At 47.2% G+C, this 15,109-nt stretch overlaps 1 protein-coding gene across 1 annotated transcript; it reads left to right on the plus strand.

Annotated features, from left to right (window-relative positions):
• The first annotated feature begins 6,881 nt into the window (after positions 1-6,881).
• Positions 6,882-10,589, plus strand: LOC119333327. Its single transcript, XM_037606260.1, has 3 exons — positions 6,882-7,278; positions 8,822-8,896; positions 10,537-10,589. Exons 1-3 carry the CDS (start codon positions 6,882-6,884, stop codon positions 10,578-10,580), a joined length of 516 nt encoding a protein of 171 aa, XP_037462157.1. The 3' UTR covers positions 10,581-10,589.
• The last annotated feature ends 4,520 nt before the right edge of the window (positions 10,590-15,109 follow it).

Here is a 15,109-nt window from a genome sequence, read left to right on the forward strand (position 1 = left end):
GTAGGATTGGTCTGATGTGGCCAGGGGGGACCAACAGGCTTGCCATTTTGCATGGTGGTAGAGAAGACTGGCGTCGGCCGCTTTTCATGGACATCTTCTTGCTTGCTGCTTGGAGCCTGTGGATGGAAAGGAACAACCAACATTTCAGGAGGATCCCGCATTCGTTTGGGACATGGTTAGCTAGATTTAAACATTTGCTGGGTTTGGTGACCCACAACTGTCCGGAGAAGGTTCATCCTTTCCTCTCTGATTTCATTGTTAGTTTGGGCAGCTAGCTTTGTATCAATCATGGCCGGGGGGGGCCTAAAACCCCTTTGTAACACAAATGTAACTATTCTGTTGTGAGTAATACAAAGTCAGTGGGAGCCTCTCCCACTGTCACCAATTCCTCAAAAAAAATAGCATCAACCTCTCAACGATAAGCCGCCATGATTGGATCCTTAGAATCCCAAGTGCCAGAAACTTGCTGAGCTACTAGATCTGAGTCGCGGAAGCACCTCACCCGGCATAAATTCATCTCCTTAGCCATCCGAAGACCGTGGAGCAAGGCCTCATACTCAGATGCATTGTTAGTACAAGGGAACATCAACCTGAGGACATAAGAAAATTTATCACCTCGTGGGGAAGTCAAGACAACTCCAGCCCCCGAGCCTTCTAACTGTCTAGATCCATCAAAGTGGATAGTCCAATATGTGTTATCCACCTTTTCCTCAGGCATCTGCAACTCTATCCAATCATTGATAAAATCCACAAGTGCTTGCGACTTGATAGACATGTGAGGCACATACTTCAAACCATGGGGTCCAAGCTCAATGGCCCACTTGGCTACCCGACCTATGGCTTCTCTGTTTTGAATGATATCCCCTAAAGGGGCAGAACTCACCATAGTGATGGGATGACCTAGAAAATATTGCCTGAGGTTTCGACTAGCCATGAATACACCATATACGAGCTTCTGCCAATGCGGATACCTCCGCTTGGACTCAATGAGTACCTCACTGATGTAGTAAACCGTCTGTTGAACCGGATACTCCTTGCCCAGCTCCTTCCTTTCTACCACAATGGCTACACTGATAGCTCGGCTATTGGCAGCCACATATAACAACAAAGGCACTTTATCAATGGGAGCAGCAAGAACGGGCGGCTCAGCCAACTGTTTCTTCAAGTCCTCAGACGCTTGATTAGCAGCATCACTCCAAACAAAGTGATTTGTCTTCTTCATCATCTGATAAAGTGGGATAGCCTTCTCACCCAACTGGCTTATGAACCGGCTTAAGGCCGCAATACGACCTGCCAAACGCTGGACATCATTGATACACGCCGGTTTAGCCAAAGAGGTGATAGCCTTTATTTTCTTCGGGTTAGCTTCTATACCTCATTCCAAAACCAAAAAACCCAAAAGCTTGCCTGCTGGCACACCAAAAACACACTTGTCCAGGTTAAGCATCATCTTATAAACCCGGAGATTGTCAAAAGTCTCCTTCAAATCGTCAATCAGGGTCTCCTTTTCCCTGGACTTCATCACAATGTCATCCATATAAGCATGAACATTACGTCGATCTGATTATGAAGGCAATTTTGCACACACTGCTAGTAAGTCGCCTGGGCTCTCTTGAGCCCAAAACACGTAGACACATAGCAGAAGGCTCCAAACGGAGTGATGAAAGTTGTCTTCTCCTGGTCCTTAACTGCCATCTTGATCTGATGATAACCAGAATAAGCACCCAAAAAGCTCAAAAGCTCACAACCCGCTGTAGCATCAATAATTTGATCAACATAAGGGAGAGCAAAAGGATCAGCCGGACAAGCCTTGTTTAAGTCTGTGTAGTCCACACACATACACCAAGTGTCATTGTTCTTAAGCACCAACATCGGGTTAGCCAACCACTCAGGATGAAAAACTTCAACTATGAACCCAGCCGCCAAGAGCTGGACCACTTCTTCACCAATGGCCTTACGCCTCTCTTCATTACAACAACGAAGAAATTGCTTGACCGGCTTAAACTCTAGATCAATATTAAGAGTGTGCTCAGTGAATTCCCTCAGTACACCTGGCATGTCAGAAGGTTTCCATGCAAAGATGTCCCGGTTCTCACGAATGAACTCGATGAGCATGCTTTCCTATTTAAGATCCAGATTAGCACTGATGCTGAACTGCTTGGATGAATCGCCGGGAATGAAATCAACTAGCTTAGTGTCATCTGTCGACTTAAACTTCAAGACCGGATCATGCTCCGTAGTTGGCTTTTTCAAAGATGTCATATCTGCCGGGTCAACATTATCTTTATAAAACTTTAATTCCTCTGTTGCCCAGACAGACTCAGCATAAGCAGCATCACCTTCTTCACACTCCAAGGCTATCTTGCGACTCCCATGCACTATTATAGTGCCCTTGTGACCCGGCATCTTCAGTTGCAAGTAAGCATAACAAGGCCTTGCCATAAACTTAGCATAAGCCGGTCACCCAAACAGAGCATGATAAGGGCTCTTGATCTTAACCACTTCAAAGGTCAACGTCTCAGATCTGGAATCATACTCATCTCCAAAAACAACCTCCAGCGCTATTTTACCAACCGGGTATGCCGACTTACCAGGCACCACACCGTGAAAAATAGTGTACGACGGCTTAAGATTTTTATCACTCAATCCCATGTGACGGAAAGTTTCATAATAAAGGATATTGATGCTGCTACCCCCTTCCATGAGTACCTAAGTGAATTTATATCCTCCAACCTGAGGTGCCACCACCAGAGCCAAGTGACCCAGATTATTAACCCGGGGCGGGTGATCCTCACGACTCCACACAATGGGCTGCTCAGACCATCGCAAGTAACGGGGAACCGGCGGCTCAACGGTGTTCACAACCCTTTTATGGAGCTTCTAATCCCTCTTGCATAAACTTGTGGTGAAGACGTGGTATTGGCCACTATTCAACTGCTTCGGGTTACTCTAATAACCAGATTGCTGCTACTGATTCCCCTGATTGTTTTGCTGATTATAACCACCCTGATTGCCTTGATTACCTTGATTGCCTTGGCCCTAGAAACCAGAATTAGACGCGCCACCACCATAAGCCGGACCATGAAAGCCGGAACCTGAGCTGCCGCCCGGCCCATGACTGTTCTGGAAAAGATCAGAATTTTTATACTCCTTCATAATGTGGCAATCCTGCCAGAGGTGACCGGACGACATTTCCCGTGTACCATGCTTTGGGAAGGGCTGATTCATCATGTGCTCAAGATTGAAACCTGGCCCACCGTCCGAGGAGGTGGCTTTCCCTCACGACGCTGGCCATTATTCTGCGTGTTGGTATTAGCCACAAAATCCAAATTGTTACCAGCCTTGCGCTTACCATTACCCCCTTGACTTGTTGGGTTATGTTGCTACCCCTTGGTGTTGTTACTCTTCTTTCCCTTACCCGTCTTTTCTTCATCGGACTCGGGGTCCTTGGTACTATCAGAGTCGGCATATTGAACCAGAGCCGCCATGAGCATCCCCATGTCATTGCAGTGGCGTTTGAGCCGCCCTAATTTCTGCTTCAGGGGCATGAAACGACAATTGGTCTCCAACATTAAGACTACCAAATCAGCATTGATGTGATCTGACGAGTGCAGGATCGCTGAGACATGGCGCACCAAATGTGTTCTCGACTCACCCTCTTCTTGGACACAGGAGGCCAAATCTACAATCGACATAGGCTGCTTGCACATATCTTTAAAATTCTGGATAAACCGGGATTTTAACTCGGCCCATGACCCAATGGAGTTGGCTGGCAGCCCTTTCAACCAAGTACGGGTCGTTCCTTCCAACATCATGGTGAAGTACTTAGCACATGCAGCATCATCAACATCCAACATCTCCATCGCCATTTGTAACTCTCAACCCATGCTTCAGGGGGTAAGTCAGCTGTGTAGTTGGGCACCTTACGAGGACCCTTCAAATCATTGGGCAAACGTATGTTACGTAAAGCCGGCACTAAACATGGCACTCCCAAGGTTCTGGAGGTCACACCTATTTCCACCGAAGTTGTCGGATAAACCGGAGAATGCTAATGAGCCGCTTGCTGAGCCGCCAGCTCAGCCTCTCAACGTGCTCTGCCCTGGTCCACCAAATCCTGAGCACCATCATGCGTCGGGTCATGTCCATGAGGCTGGTTACGGTGCCTGTCACTACTTGAAACAACCGGTGATTCAATGTGTCTGCTATAACTCCGACTTGGGCGAGGGGTTGAATGGATCCTCTCACAACTCTAAGAATAAGCCTCCTGCTGTACCAATGCTGTCTGAAGAAGCTCTCTAGCCCTCCGCATTTCAACCGCAGCTGGAGACTCGCCTTCAACTAGGAGAGCCGCCAACCGTGTCGCCACAGCGATCATATTATCCAAAGGGTTAGAATAATGACCCGGCGGCGTCGGCACATATTGTGGTGGGGTATTGTTCACACAAGGCGGATATGTTGTGTGTGGCTGAGCCGGCGCTCTAGTCCTAGGCGTGGCTACCACCCGGCTTACCTCTGGCGGGTCACTGGTCCCTGCACCAGGTGTGTTGAAGAGGTTCCTTGCCTCGTAAATCGGAGTCAGACGACTCCGGTGCCTTCTCCTCATCACTTCGTTTGAAGTGTTCTGATCAAACGTGAGCCAAAAGGAATCAGCCTGGATCCGTTGTGCCTGGGCATCCAGAGCAGCTCGCTCCGTAGTCATCCTCGCGTCCTCAGCTGCCAGATCTTCCTTGGCTTGGGCTATCTCATCTCGCAGTTTTGCAACTTCCGTGTTATGCTGAGCTTGATTTGTCGAGTTAACCTCTGTTGCTAACAATGTTGTCAAAGTGTCCAATAAGTTGGACAAGACATGAGACGGCGGGCGCACAGGGCCTCTTTCCCCGGCCGCCGTCGCTGTTGCTGACCCGGAAATCATTGCTGCTGCAGTCGTAGAATTCTGCCCTGGTTTTGTACCAGCCATGAAAATCATGACCCGGTTCAGCAGCTCATAGGGGTCGGGAATACTATCGCCATCGGAACAGCCCCCAAGCCTGCCGTCTTGTAGTTGATATAATGAAGTAGTCTCGTCCGTGGACTACTCACCATCAGAATAGATGGTCATCTCACCACCAGACATGGATCCTTCCTCAAATTCCACCCCATGGATGAATCCAACGAAGGCGTGCTTCACGGCGGGTTGCACCCGGGCGGGTCGTGCACGCTGGGCCGTCTCGATGATGTCGGTGAGATGTCCGGTCCAGGGCCCGACTCGCCGATCTTGCCGATGAAGACATGAATTCTGCCGAAGGGGCCCGGTACCCGTACTCGATTGAGCCGGCCTCGGGGCCCCAGCCTGCGTCATAGATGTAGACCTTGCCGCGATGACTCTTGGTCATCCGGCCCACAGCATATCCTTTGATCCCTTCAAAGTTAACATGTAAGAACTCAAAACCACTGTGCGCTGGCCCCACAGTGGGCGCCAACTGTCGTGGAATTGTCACGGTAGATGTCCTAGCAGAAGGACTTAGTCGTGGAACCATCACAACATGGTTTGCTTAAAGGGGTTAAATGGGACAAATGACACAAGGAGTTTATACTGGTTCTGCCCCTTGCGATGAAGGTAAAGGCCTAATCCGGTTTGAGGTGGTATTGCTTATGTATCGATTACCAGGGAGCGAATATGCTTGACCTAGCTTTCGGTCTATTCTCTCTTGCCCTAAGCCGCCACCGGGCCATCCCTTTATATAAAAAACATGTCTGGCCCGATGACTAGTTACACTTGCCTTACAATACAAGCCATACATATATGGCGGCTTACACCTATGGGCCTTAAGCTGCCTTTGGGATTTGGGCCCTTTAGTATTTCTGCTTCATGAACCGCCATCTTCAACATCTTCATTGGCTTTGTTTTGATGAACCGCCATTGGGATAACCCAGCCCCTCCTGGGCGGGTCATACCCAATAGTCATATCCCCAACACTGACGGTAATGTTACTGTCTACAAAGCTTGACTTGTTGCGAAAGGTTTTCACAAGTTCAAGGAGTTGATTACGATGAGACCTTCTCACCCGTAGCGATGCTTAAGTCTGTCTGAATCATGTTAGCAATTGTCGCATTTTATGATTATGAAATTTGGCAAATGGATGTCAAAACTACATTCCTTAATGGATATCTTAAAGAAGAGTTATATACGATGCAACTAGAAGGTTTTTTTGATCCAAAAGGTGCTAACAAAGTGTGCAAGCTCCAGCGGTCCATTTATGGATTGGTGGAAGCCTCTTGGAGTTGGAATATACTCTTTGATAGTGTGATAGAAGCATATGGTTTTATACAGACTTTTGGAGAAGCCTGTGATGCCCGGATAATTAAGCTACAGTAAAACCCTGCTAATGGTGCCACATCATCACATTACTGTTGCTAATCCTCACTTTATCCAGATCACAATTCTAATTCAAATTCAAATTAAAGTCCAATATTCAAATTTCTCAAACATACAAACAAAATGTTCAAAGTGTGGCAAATATTCCATAACTAATTATGGTGGTGACCCAACACTTTTGAAAAGTATTTTAATCCTATTTTGCGAATATAACAGTGGATGAATATAATTATTAAATGCTTTTTAAATTATAAAAATACTAAACTATTTTATTTGAACCTCAAACTAAATGTGGAAGTGGTATATTTAATAGTACTAATTTGGAGTCTAGGTTTGTATTTTACAAAAGTTAGAATAAAACTAAATAGAAAACAGAAAATTTAAAAAAGAAAAGAAATGCAAAGTAAATAAAAAGAGAAAGGCCCCTGACTCCCCCGGGCCTCGGTCCACCCCCACCTGAGCCAGCCCAACTAGCCCCACCGGTCTCCTTCTCCTCCTATTCCCGTGGTGCGGTCGCTACACGGGCATGGTTGTCCCCGACCGCCTCGCCGGCGACGCCAGAGAGTATAAGGACCCTCCCCGACGCCTCGAGCCCTTCCCTATCTCGCCCAAAATATCTCCACCCACTCCCCTCTCTCCTCCTCCGCTTATCCCCTCACCCAGATCCCTTTCCCCTCCTTCCGAGCTCTGCCATGGACGCGACGCCGAGACCGACGTAGCCGCAGCCACCACCGTCCCTGAACCCCTCCGATGCGTCCATGTCCCCTACGACATCTACATGGGCGGGCTCGAGCTGGGCGTCCCTGCATCGAGCGGATCGACGCCATCCTCCTCCTCGAGCACCACCGCCTTCTTCTTCAACTTCGTCGTCGTCCTATGCTTTGACCCCTCCCCGAGCATGCTCTTGCACAACTACAGGTCCGGTGAGGCCCCTGTCCAAACCCTCCCTCCTTTCCCCCCGTCCCGAATGCTTTAGGCCACCGTGCCCGCTCGCACCAATTCCCGACAACCCCGCGGTCGCCACGCCCATGGCCGCGCCCCGGCGCCAGCCGCGCATGCGTGCTCGTGCCCTAGCCTCATGCGCGTTTTGACCGTGTGCGCCCCGCCGCGTCTCCCTTCTTGCTGCGCTCGCGCCCGGACCTCTGCTCCCCACGCTGTCTCGTGTTGCCCGTGCCTCGTGGCCTTCCGCCCACCGCTACTCCCGCGAGCAACCGCTGCCACTAGAGAGATGCTACCTGCTGCTTTTGCTGCTAGGTGTGGACGCCCGTGTCGTGCCCGCGAGCCTCTCTGGTCGCGCGCCCCTACACGCCTCACTCCCGCTCGCCGCTCGCCTACTGCCGCCGGAGCCGTCTGCCGTCGCCCGTGCGCAAGCACCGCCTTGGCCCCTGCCATGTGCCTTGTTGTCATGCCCGCAGCTGCGCGCGCTCCGCTCGCTAGTTGTCGCCTGGCAGCGCCCGCCTTCGTAGTCTGCTACTCGCCCGACGACGTGCCCATTGCTCCAGGCCGCGCCTGGCCCTGCTTGCCGTCCCGCGCGCGCCCCTGCGCCTGCCCGCGCTGTTTCTGCTGAAGCTCTTGCTTGCCTGATGCGCTAATACTATTGCTGCTTACTGTACTGCTAGCTAGCTTTTCAATTTTTACATTGACTAACCGCCTAGACAGCCCCTAATCTGTGGTTAAACAACTGGTAAAATGACTAAGTAAAATATGAGAAGGTAGTACACTTGACAAAGCTCAAGTGTTTCCATTGGACCAAATCCATTTGGTGCATAGATTAAATTCGATGAAAATCACAAAGTGCTATCTTTTGTTAGCAGAAAACAGAACTATGTGCGTGAGTGTGTTGTGTGTGTGCGTGGGAGGCAGGGATGGCTCACTGCCAAGTAGGGGATGCTCCTGATTAGTTTAGGTTGATTAAATACTTAGTGGTCAGAGTAGTTAGACTAATTAGTACTACTTAGGATAATTGCTACCCTATGTCATGTGGCCCCCTATGTTAATTTTAACCCCTCCATTTTAGTTTAGCCATCAATTAAATTATGTGCCAATGACATGTGGGCCACATCCCCCCTTTTTGACTAGTCATTTTGACTTGGTCAAATTTTGATTATATTAAATAAAAATATTCCAGAAAATCTTTAAATCTTTGATAATTCATAGAAAATAATCTGTAACTCGGATGAAAAGGTTCTCTACATAAAAGTTGCTCAGAAAAACGTGACGAACCCGAATACGCTACCCACATACCTGTCAGATGCCTCTAACTATATGAACATGGAGCATTCCCCTTCAGTCATCTGTTTGACATAGGTCCGGAACCGGGAAAACATTCCCGGTTGAATTCCCCCTTCACCTGTATCGTGTAGCCATACATTAGGTCACACCCGGCACAACATATTGCCATGTTATGCTTTGTGATGCTTTGTTTGCTTTATATTTATTGTTTCTTCCCCCTCTTCTCTTTGGTAGAACCCGAGACCGATGTCGCCCCTGTGATTGACTACGTCGACGACGACACTTCTTCCTTCTCAACAGAGCTTCCAGGCAAGCAAACCCCCCTTGAGCATTCCGATATCGCCTATTTCTTTTCCTCTCACGCTTGCATTAGAACTGCTACTGCTTTCTGTATGATCCTGCTCTGATGCATAGCCTGTTGTTGTTACCTACTTTTATACCTTACCTGCTTATCCTAAACTGCTTAGTATAGGTTGGTTAGAGATCCATCAGTGACCCCACCTTGTCCCACTTGCCTCGCTTATGTTCGATGACTCGATCAACGTGATCGACGTCCAGGCCCCGACACTGCACATCACACCCCTAGTTGTATGACTCTGTAGAGTTATCATCGACTGCCGACGGTGGAACCTCTTACATCACTCCTGATGAGATCTCTGTAGTGTAGCTATACGGTCGAGGTCATCGAGGGTGATTTCCTCCTTAACCACTTTCATTACGGCTCTGTCGTGCAACCCCTCAAGTGTGAACCTCGAGGGTGGATCCTCTTACGTTCACCTTGATGATAATATCGAGTGGAATTCACCGGGGGTGAATCCTCGGGTTTTCCCCTTGGTGTTAGACACACAGTTACTATGGTTACTATGACTTTGCACTGAGCCATGTTACTAAAGACGGGTCGGACCTGAGGGATACCCGCGCGAGCTTAATAGCGAGTGATGTGGAGTCGGGTTGACCTGGAAGGTGCCCGCGAGATACTTACGAGGTGTGGTCGGGCATTCTTAGCCCTTGCCGCAAGGACTCGAGACGGGGCGATGGGGTCACATTGATCGTGAGTCTCTGCTCGTTACCGCGTGCTCCTAATCCACTACTGTTTGGATATTTGATCCGAGGGGCCTCTGGCCTAATAGCACTAACCATCACGTGGGCATAGTATGGGCGTTCTGCGTCGTATACATCAGCCGAAGCTTAATAGACGTCAGCGACCGAGCAGCGCGCGCCGGGTTGGACTACGTAAGCTCCTGCCTTGTTGAAGGAGGTAGCTAGGTCTGCTCACCGGCCGCGTACATAACGTGCAGGAGTTCCTGGGGAGATGGCCCATGACCCCTGGGGGCATAGGTTCAGTCCGGCGTGCTTGCCTCTCTATTAAGCTTAGGTCGGGTTGCGGCGTATTGTTTGGCCGAGGCCGGGCATGACCCAGGAAAGTGTGTCCGGTCGGAGTTAATCGAGCGTGGTGGGTAAGTTGGTGCACCCCTGCAGGGAAGAAAACATCTATCGATGGCCTGTCCTACGGTAACGGACACTTGGAGTTGTATCCCGATCGATACAACTAGAACTGGATACTTGTGATGAGAAGTGGTTATGAGAAACAGTGTGTGATGATAAATGGATATGGGAAATGGATAGTATGGCTCTGGGATTGCTTTCTCACAGGGAGTTGAGAAAGGATCTCTATTCGAGGTTGATAACACTTCTACTACTTTACTTTATGCTACTCTACTCCCTCCTGTTGCTGGAAAATGGTGGTTTCCAGAAGATGCTAGTCTTCGATAGGCTAGGCTTTCCCCTTCCCTTTTGTCATTCTATAGTTTAGTCCACAGATACAACCCATTCCTTTGATACAGATGCATACTTAGTTTAGATCTGATGTAAGTCTTGTGAGTACTTTGGATGAGTACTCACGGTTGCTTTGCTACTTCTTTTCCCCCATACCCGATTGTTGCGACCAGATGACGGATCCCAGGAGCCAGAAGACGCCACTGATGACTACTAGTACCCGGAGGATGCCTACTACTACGTGAAGACCGCAGACGACTAGGAGCAGTTAGGAGGCTCCCAGGCAGGAGGCCTTACCTTTTCGATCATTGTTGCTTTTGTGCTAGACTTCTTAAGGCAATCTTGTCTAACTTATGTCTGTACTCAGATATTGTTGCTTCCGCTGACTCTTGTGTATTCGAGCTTATGTATTCGAGCCCTCGAGGCCCCTGGGTTGTAATATAAAGCTTGTACTATTTTAATTTGTGTCTAGAGTTGTGTTGTGATATCTTCCCGCGAGTCCTTGATCTTGATCGTACACATTTGCGTGTATTATTAGTGTAGGATTGAATTGAGGGCGTCACAAGTTGGTATCAGAGCCGTATGCCTGTAGGATCCCTCTTTCCAACTCCTTGGCCGAAGTTGAGTCTAGAAACCGAAAACCGTTTTACTAACTTGGTTGTGTGTCTTACGGGCCCACATCGCCATATGGGTGCTATTAGGATCTTTAATTCCTTGTCTATACTCTACGACTCTGATCTCTCTTCTATTCGGGTTAAATAATTTAGCTAACTCTAACACTAGGTTCTCGTAACCGCTTCCTTCCGGAGAGCTCCTTCAACATAGATGATCGTCTGCTACATCAGAAGACTCTGAAGGTACTTCTCGATGTATCACGAGACCCTGTGTCCACTGCCTTGTAGTTTCTAACCACTGGTAACCCCCATGAATAACATCCTTGCCGCGTGTACCTTCATCCCCAGTTGCTCCTGTTGTTACAAGATACCCTGAAATACTTCGGATATTCCGAGAATCCTTTGTGCCTGCTACTTTGCAGCTCCTTTTTCCGCATGAATACATGTTTGAATAATTCCTCACACTTATCGACGATTTGTTCATTCCTTGTTATGCATGTGCTTCATAAAATACCCCTAAATTCTATTCGACTTTCCGAGAATCCTTTACAACCTATTGCTTTGGAAAGTCTTGCGTGCCTGCACTATGGTTAATTCCATATTTCTAGTAATCTCCGTTGACATCCTCTGTCACTATCCTTTCGAGTTCCTTGATCCAATATGTTGCGAATGCTCGCAATCCTCAATCATATCCTAGCATTCACTCTTCCAGCTCAGACATCACCCCGAACTTGAGCTTGTTCTTGGCAAATCAAACCTTGAATGATTGTTGAGCTATGTCTTTTCAACTTGCTTATCTTTTGATTAGAGCATCTGCTTCTGATCCCCTGATTTGGAAATCATAATTCCTTTGTAATTAAGCTTTGAAATTATCCAGATATATCTATAATCCGATGCCTTTGCATTAATTCTTCCTCTGGTTGAGTACCGATAATCACATCAGATCCATTGTGGACTGCCAAATCCTTTGTTGGATTATTATCCGATAGTGACTCTCACATTCTAAATTCTCATGAGTTTTTGCCTTGTTACATAATGCCTTTGGTAAATTGTATCCTCTCCTTTTGTCAACCATGCTCTACCTTCGAGCTTGTGTTATTTACTCTTTAAGTTTGTGGTATACGTTCCTAAGATGCCCCGATGGGTTGAACCTATGCCTTTTTCTAATCTGTGTGAACCCGGAAACTCCTACGGTTCATACCCTACTGGTGTTATGCCAGATAAAACTTCCAACACTACAACTTCTTCAAAGACAAGAAGTGAATGAAATGTTAGGCATTGAAGAAGTGGGAGTCGGCCTTGAACTTTGTGTTCATGCCCATGGACACGATGTAGATCCTATGATGAAAGCTTCTTGTTATAATAACTAATTCCTTGATATAATATCATCTGGTATCTGTGAACTGATCCTTTACAATTGTGGTTTCGACCATATTTCTCCCTGATACCATTTCTCAGACAAGTTAGAGAACTTGTCTTCTACAGATCAATGCATATCCGCAACCTCTATTTTTATCTTCTCTCGAGTATTACCCTCCAGTATCTCGAGAATAACAAGGAACTCTGTTGGTTCCTATGAGTCTTCATCTAGTATTACTTCTCACGGACTTCAGATTTCCCCCCGGGTTATGAGTTATTAGTCACTCGAGAACATCGATAAGTGAATCGATTTTGCACTTCGATTCAATAACTCTAAGTAATTTTTTTTGCTTACGAGTATATTTGTCCTTCAAGTCATTCCTAGCTTGATCGGCTATATGATTATTGTGCTAAATTTTAACTGTGCTACCTGGTCCTTCTTCCCGGAGCACAATTTTTGACGATGAGCTAAGCCTACGTCGTTCTTCCTCGTCATATCATTTTGCCTTGAATAGCAAGCTTGATTTTGAGTTTGTATCATACCTGTGGTTCAAATAACCTTTCGCTTCATCATTCCTTTGACTTGATGTCATCGCCGATGGATTGCATTTTCATGAAACCTCTCGACAAATATGTTGTGATCATCTCAACAATTCTGAGCTCTTCTAGGTTATCAATCTAATTCATGATGAGAAATACCATCCTTGCCCCCTCGATGAATTGTTGCTAAGCCCGTGGGCCCCATCCTCATCTTTTCCTTGCTGAAATTGTATGACTTATTTTATAAGTTGTTTCCGATGGATCCTTTGTGTATCCGAAGTTTGACCTTTCCCTGATGACCATGTCAACACTATCCCGAAGCATGTGTGTGGTACTCCGGTCATCAACAAGAACATTGGGAGCGCAATGCTAACTATTCTTGATCAATTATCCAAACATTGTTGTATGGGTAAACCTCATAAATTCCTTGCCCCTCTGTCTAAACGTTTTAATACTTGGAGCCCTATCATGCTCTGCCTTTCCTTGGGGAAGTTGTACTCTAATACTTGGGTATAAACAACTTTCCTTTCCATTGGTCTGATTATCATAGTAATCTTATTTTCCTATCCATTGTTTTGTTTCACCTTTCTTGTATTTTAACTTGTCTGAGCAGAGATAAATTCCTGCTTAAGTAAGCACCTCGGTGTACAACTCTATCAGTAAGACCCTGTTACTATTGTTGATGACATTTCGGTAACCACCAATGGACGAGAACTTTGCCTATTGGTCCGGCTCATCTTACGAGCAGGAAAATGGTTCTCTTCGTCCCACGCCCTTGGTACCAAACTTTGTTGCCAACATAACTGACAGGCTATCCTCTGACCTGCCTTGCTATCATGGCCGTTCAAGGTGTTAGCGCATTCCTGCTTTTAACTCACATGGTGGTCCCATAACCCACAGTTCCACAAGATCGAAACCTGACTCTCTTGTACACCCTTGTTTCTAACGTTATTTCTCACGCTTGGCTTCATATGAAAATCTCGAGCCACCTTCCGTGAGGCGATCTATTCTGGTATCAGACGCCATACTTATTCCATCGCTTTGAACCCCTTTCACCCCTTCTTTCAGGCAATAAACGATTGTCTACCAGGTTGAAGCTTCTTATTGCAACCTCACCTTGCTCTCGATGACTTTCTTGAATTTCAACTCGAGAGATACCTCTATGCCACATTGAGGTACCTATCTTGTGTTGAGCTCCGTCCTTCCGGAGTTTTACCCCCTTACTCCACCCCTTGAATCTCGGGACGAGATTTCTTGTAGTAGGGAAGAATTGTGACGCTCGGATAATTAAGCTACAGTAAACCCCTGCTAATGGTGCCACATCATCACATTATTGTTGCTAATCCTCACTTTATCCAGATCACAATTCTAATTCAAATTCAAATTAAAGTCCAATATTCAAATTTCTCAAACATACAAACAAAATGTTCAAAGTGTGGCAAATATTCCATAACTAATTATGGTGGTGACCCAACACTTTTGAAAAGTATTTTAATCCTATTTTGTGAATATAACAGTGGCTGAATATAATTATTAAATGTTTTTAAATTATAAAAATACTAAACTATTTTATTTGAACCTCAAACTAAATGTGGCAGTGGTATATTTAATAGTACTAATTTGGTGTCTAGGTTTGTATTTTACAAAAGTTAGAATAAAACTAAATAGAAAACAGAAAATTAAAAAAAAGAAATGCAAAGTAAATAAAAAGAGAAAGGCCCCTGACTCCCCCGAGCCTCGGTCCACCCCCACTTGCGCCAGCCCAACTACCCCCACCCGTCTCCTTCTCCTCCTATTCCCGTGGTGCGGTCTCTATAGGGGCATGGTTGCCCCCGACCGCCTCGCCGGCGACGCCGGAGAGTATAAGGACCCTCCCAGACGCCTCGAGCCCTTCCCCATCTTGCCCAAAATATCTCCACCCACTCCCCTCTCTCCTCCTCCGCCTATCCCCTCGGCCAGGTCCCCTTTCCCCTCCTTCCGAGCTCTGCCATGGACGCGACGCCGACACCGATGTAGCCGCGGCCACCACTGTCCCTGAGCCCCTCCAATGCATCCACCTCCCCTATGACATCTACATGGGCGGGCTCGAGCTGGGCGTCCCTGCATCGAGCGGATCGATGCCATCCTCGTCCTCGAGCTCCGCCACCTTCTTCATCAACTTCGTCATTGTCCTGTGCTTCGACTCCTCCCCGAGCATCCTCTTGCACAACTACAGGTCCGGTGAGGCCCCCGT

This window comes from Triticum dicoccoides, chromosome 7A (assembly GCF_002162155.2).
Source record: "Triticum dicoccoides isolate Atlit2015 ecotype Zavitan chromosome 7A, WEW_v2.0, whole genome shotgun sequence".
In the NCBI taxonomy this organism is placed as follows: Eukaryota; Viridiplantae; Streptophyta; class Magnoliopsida; order Poales; family Poaceae; genus Triticum; species Triticum dicoccoides.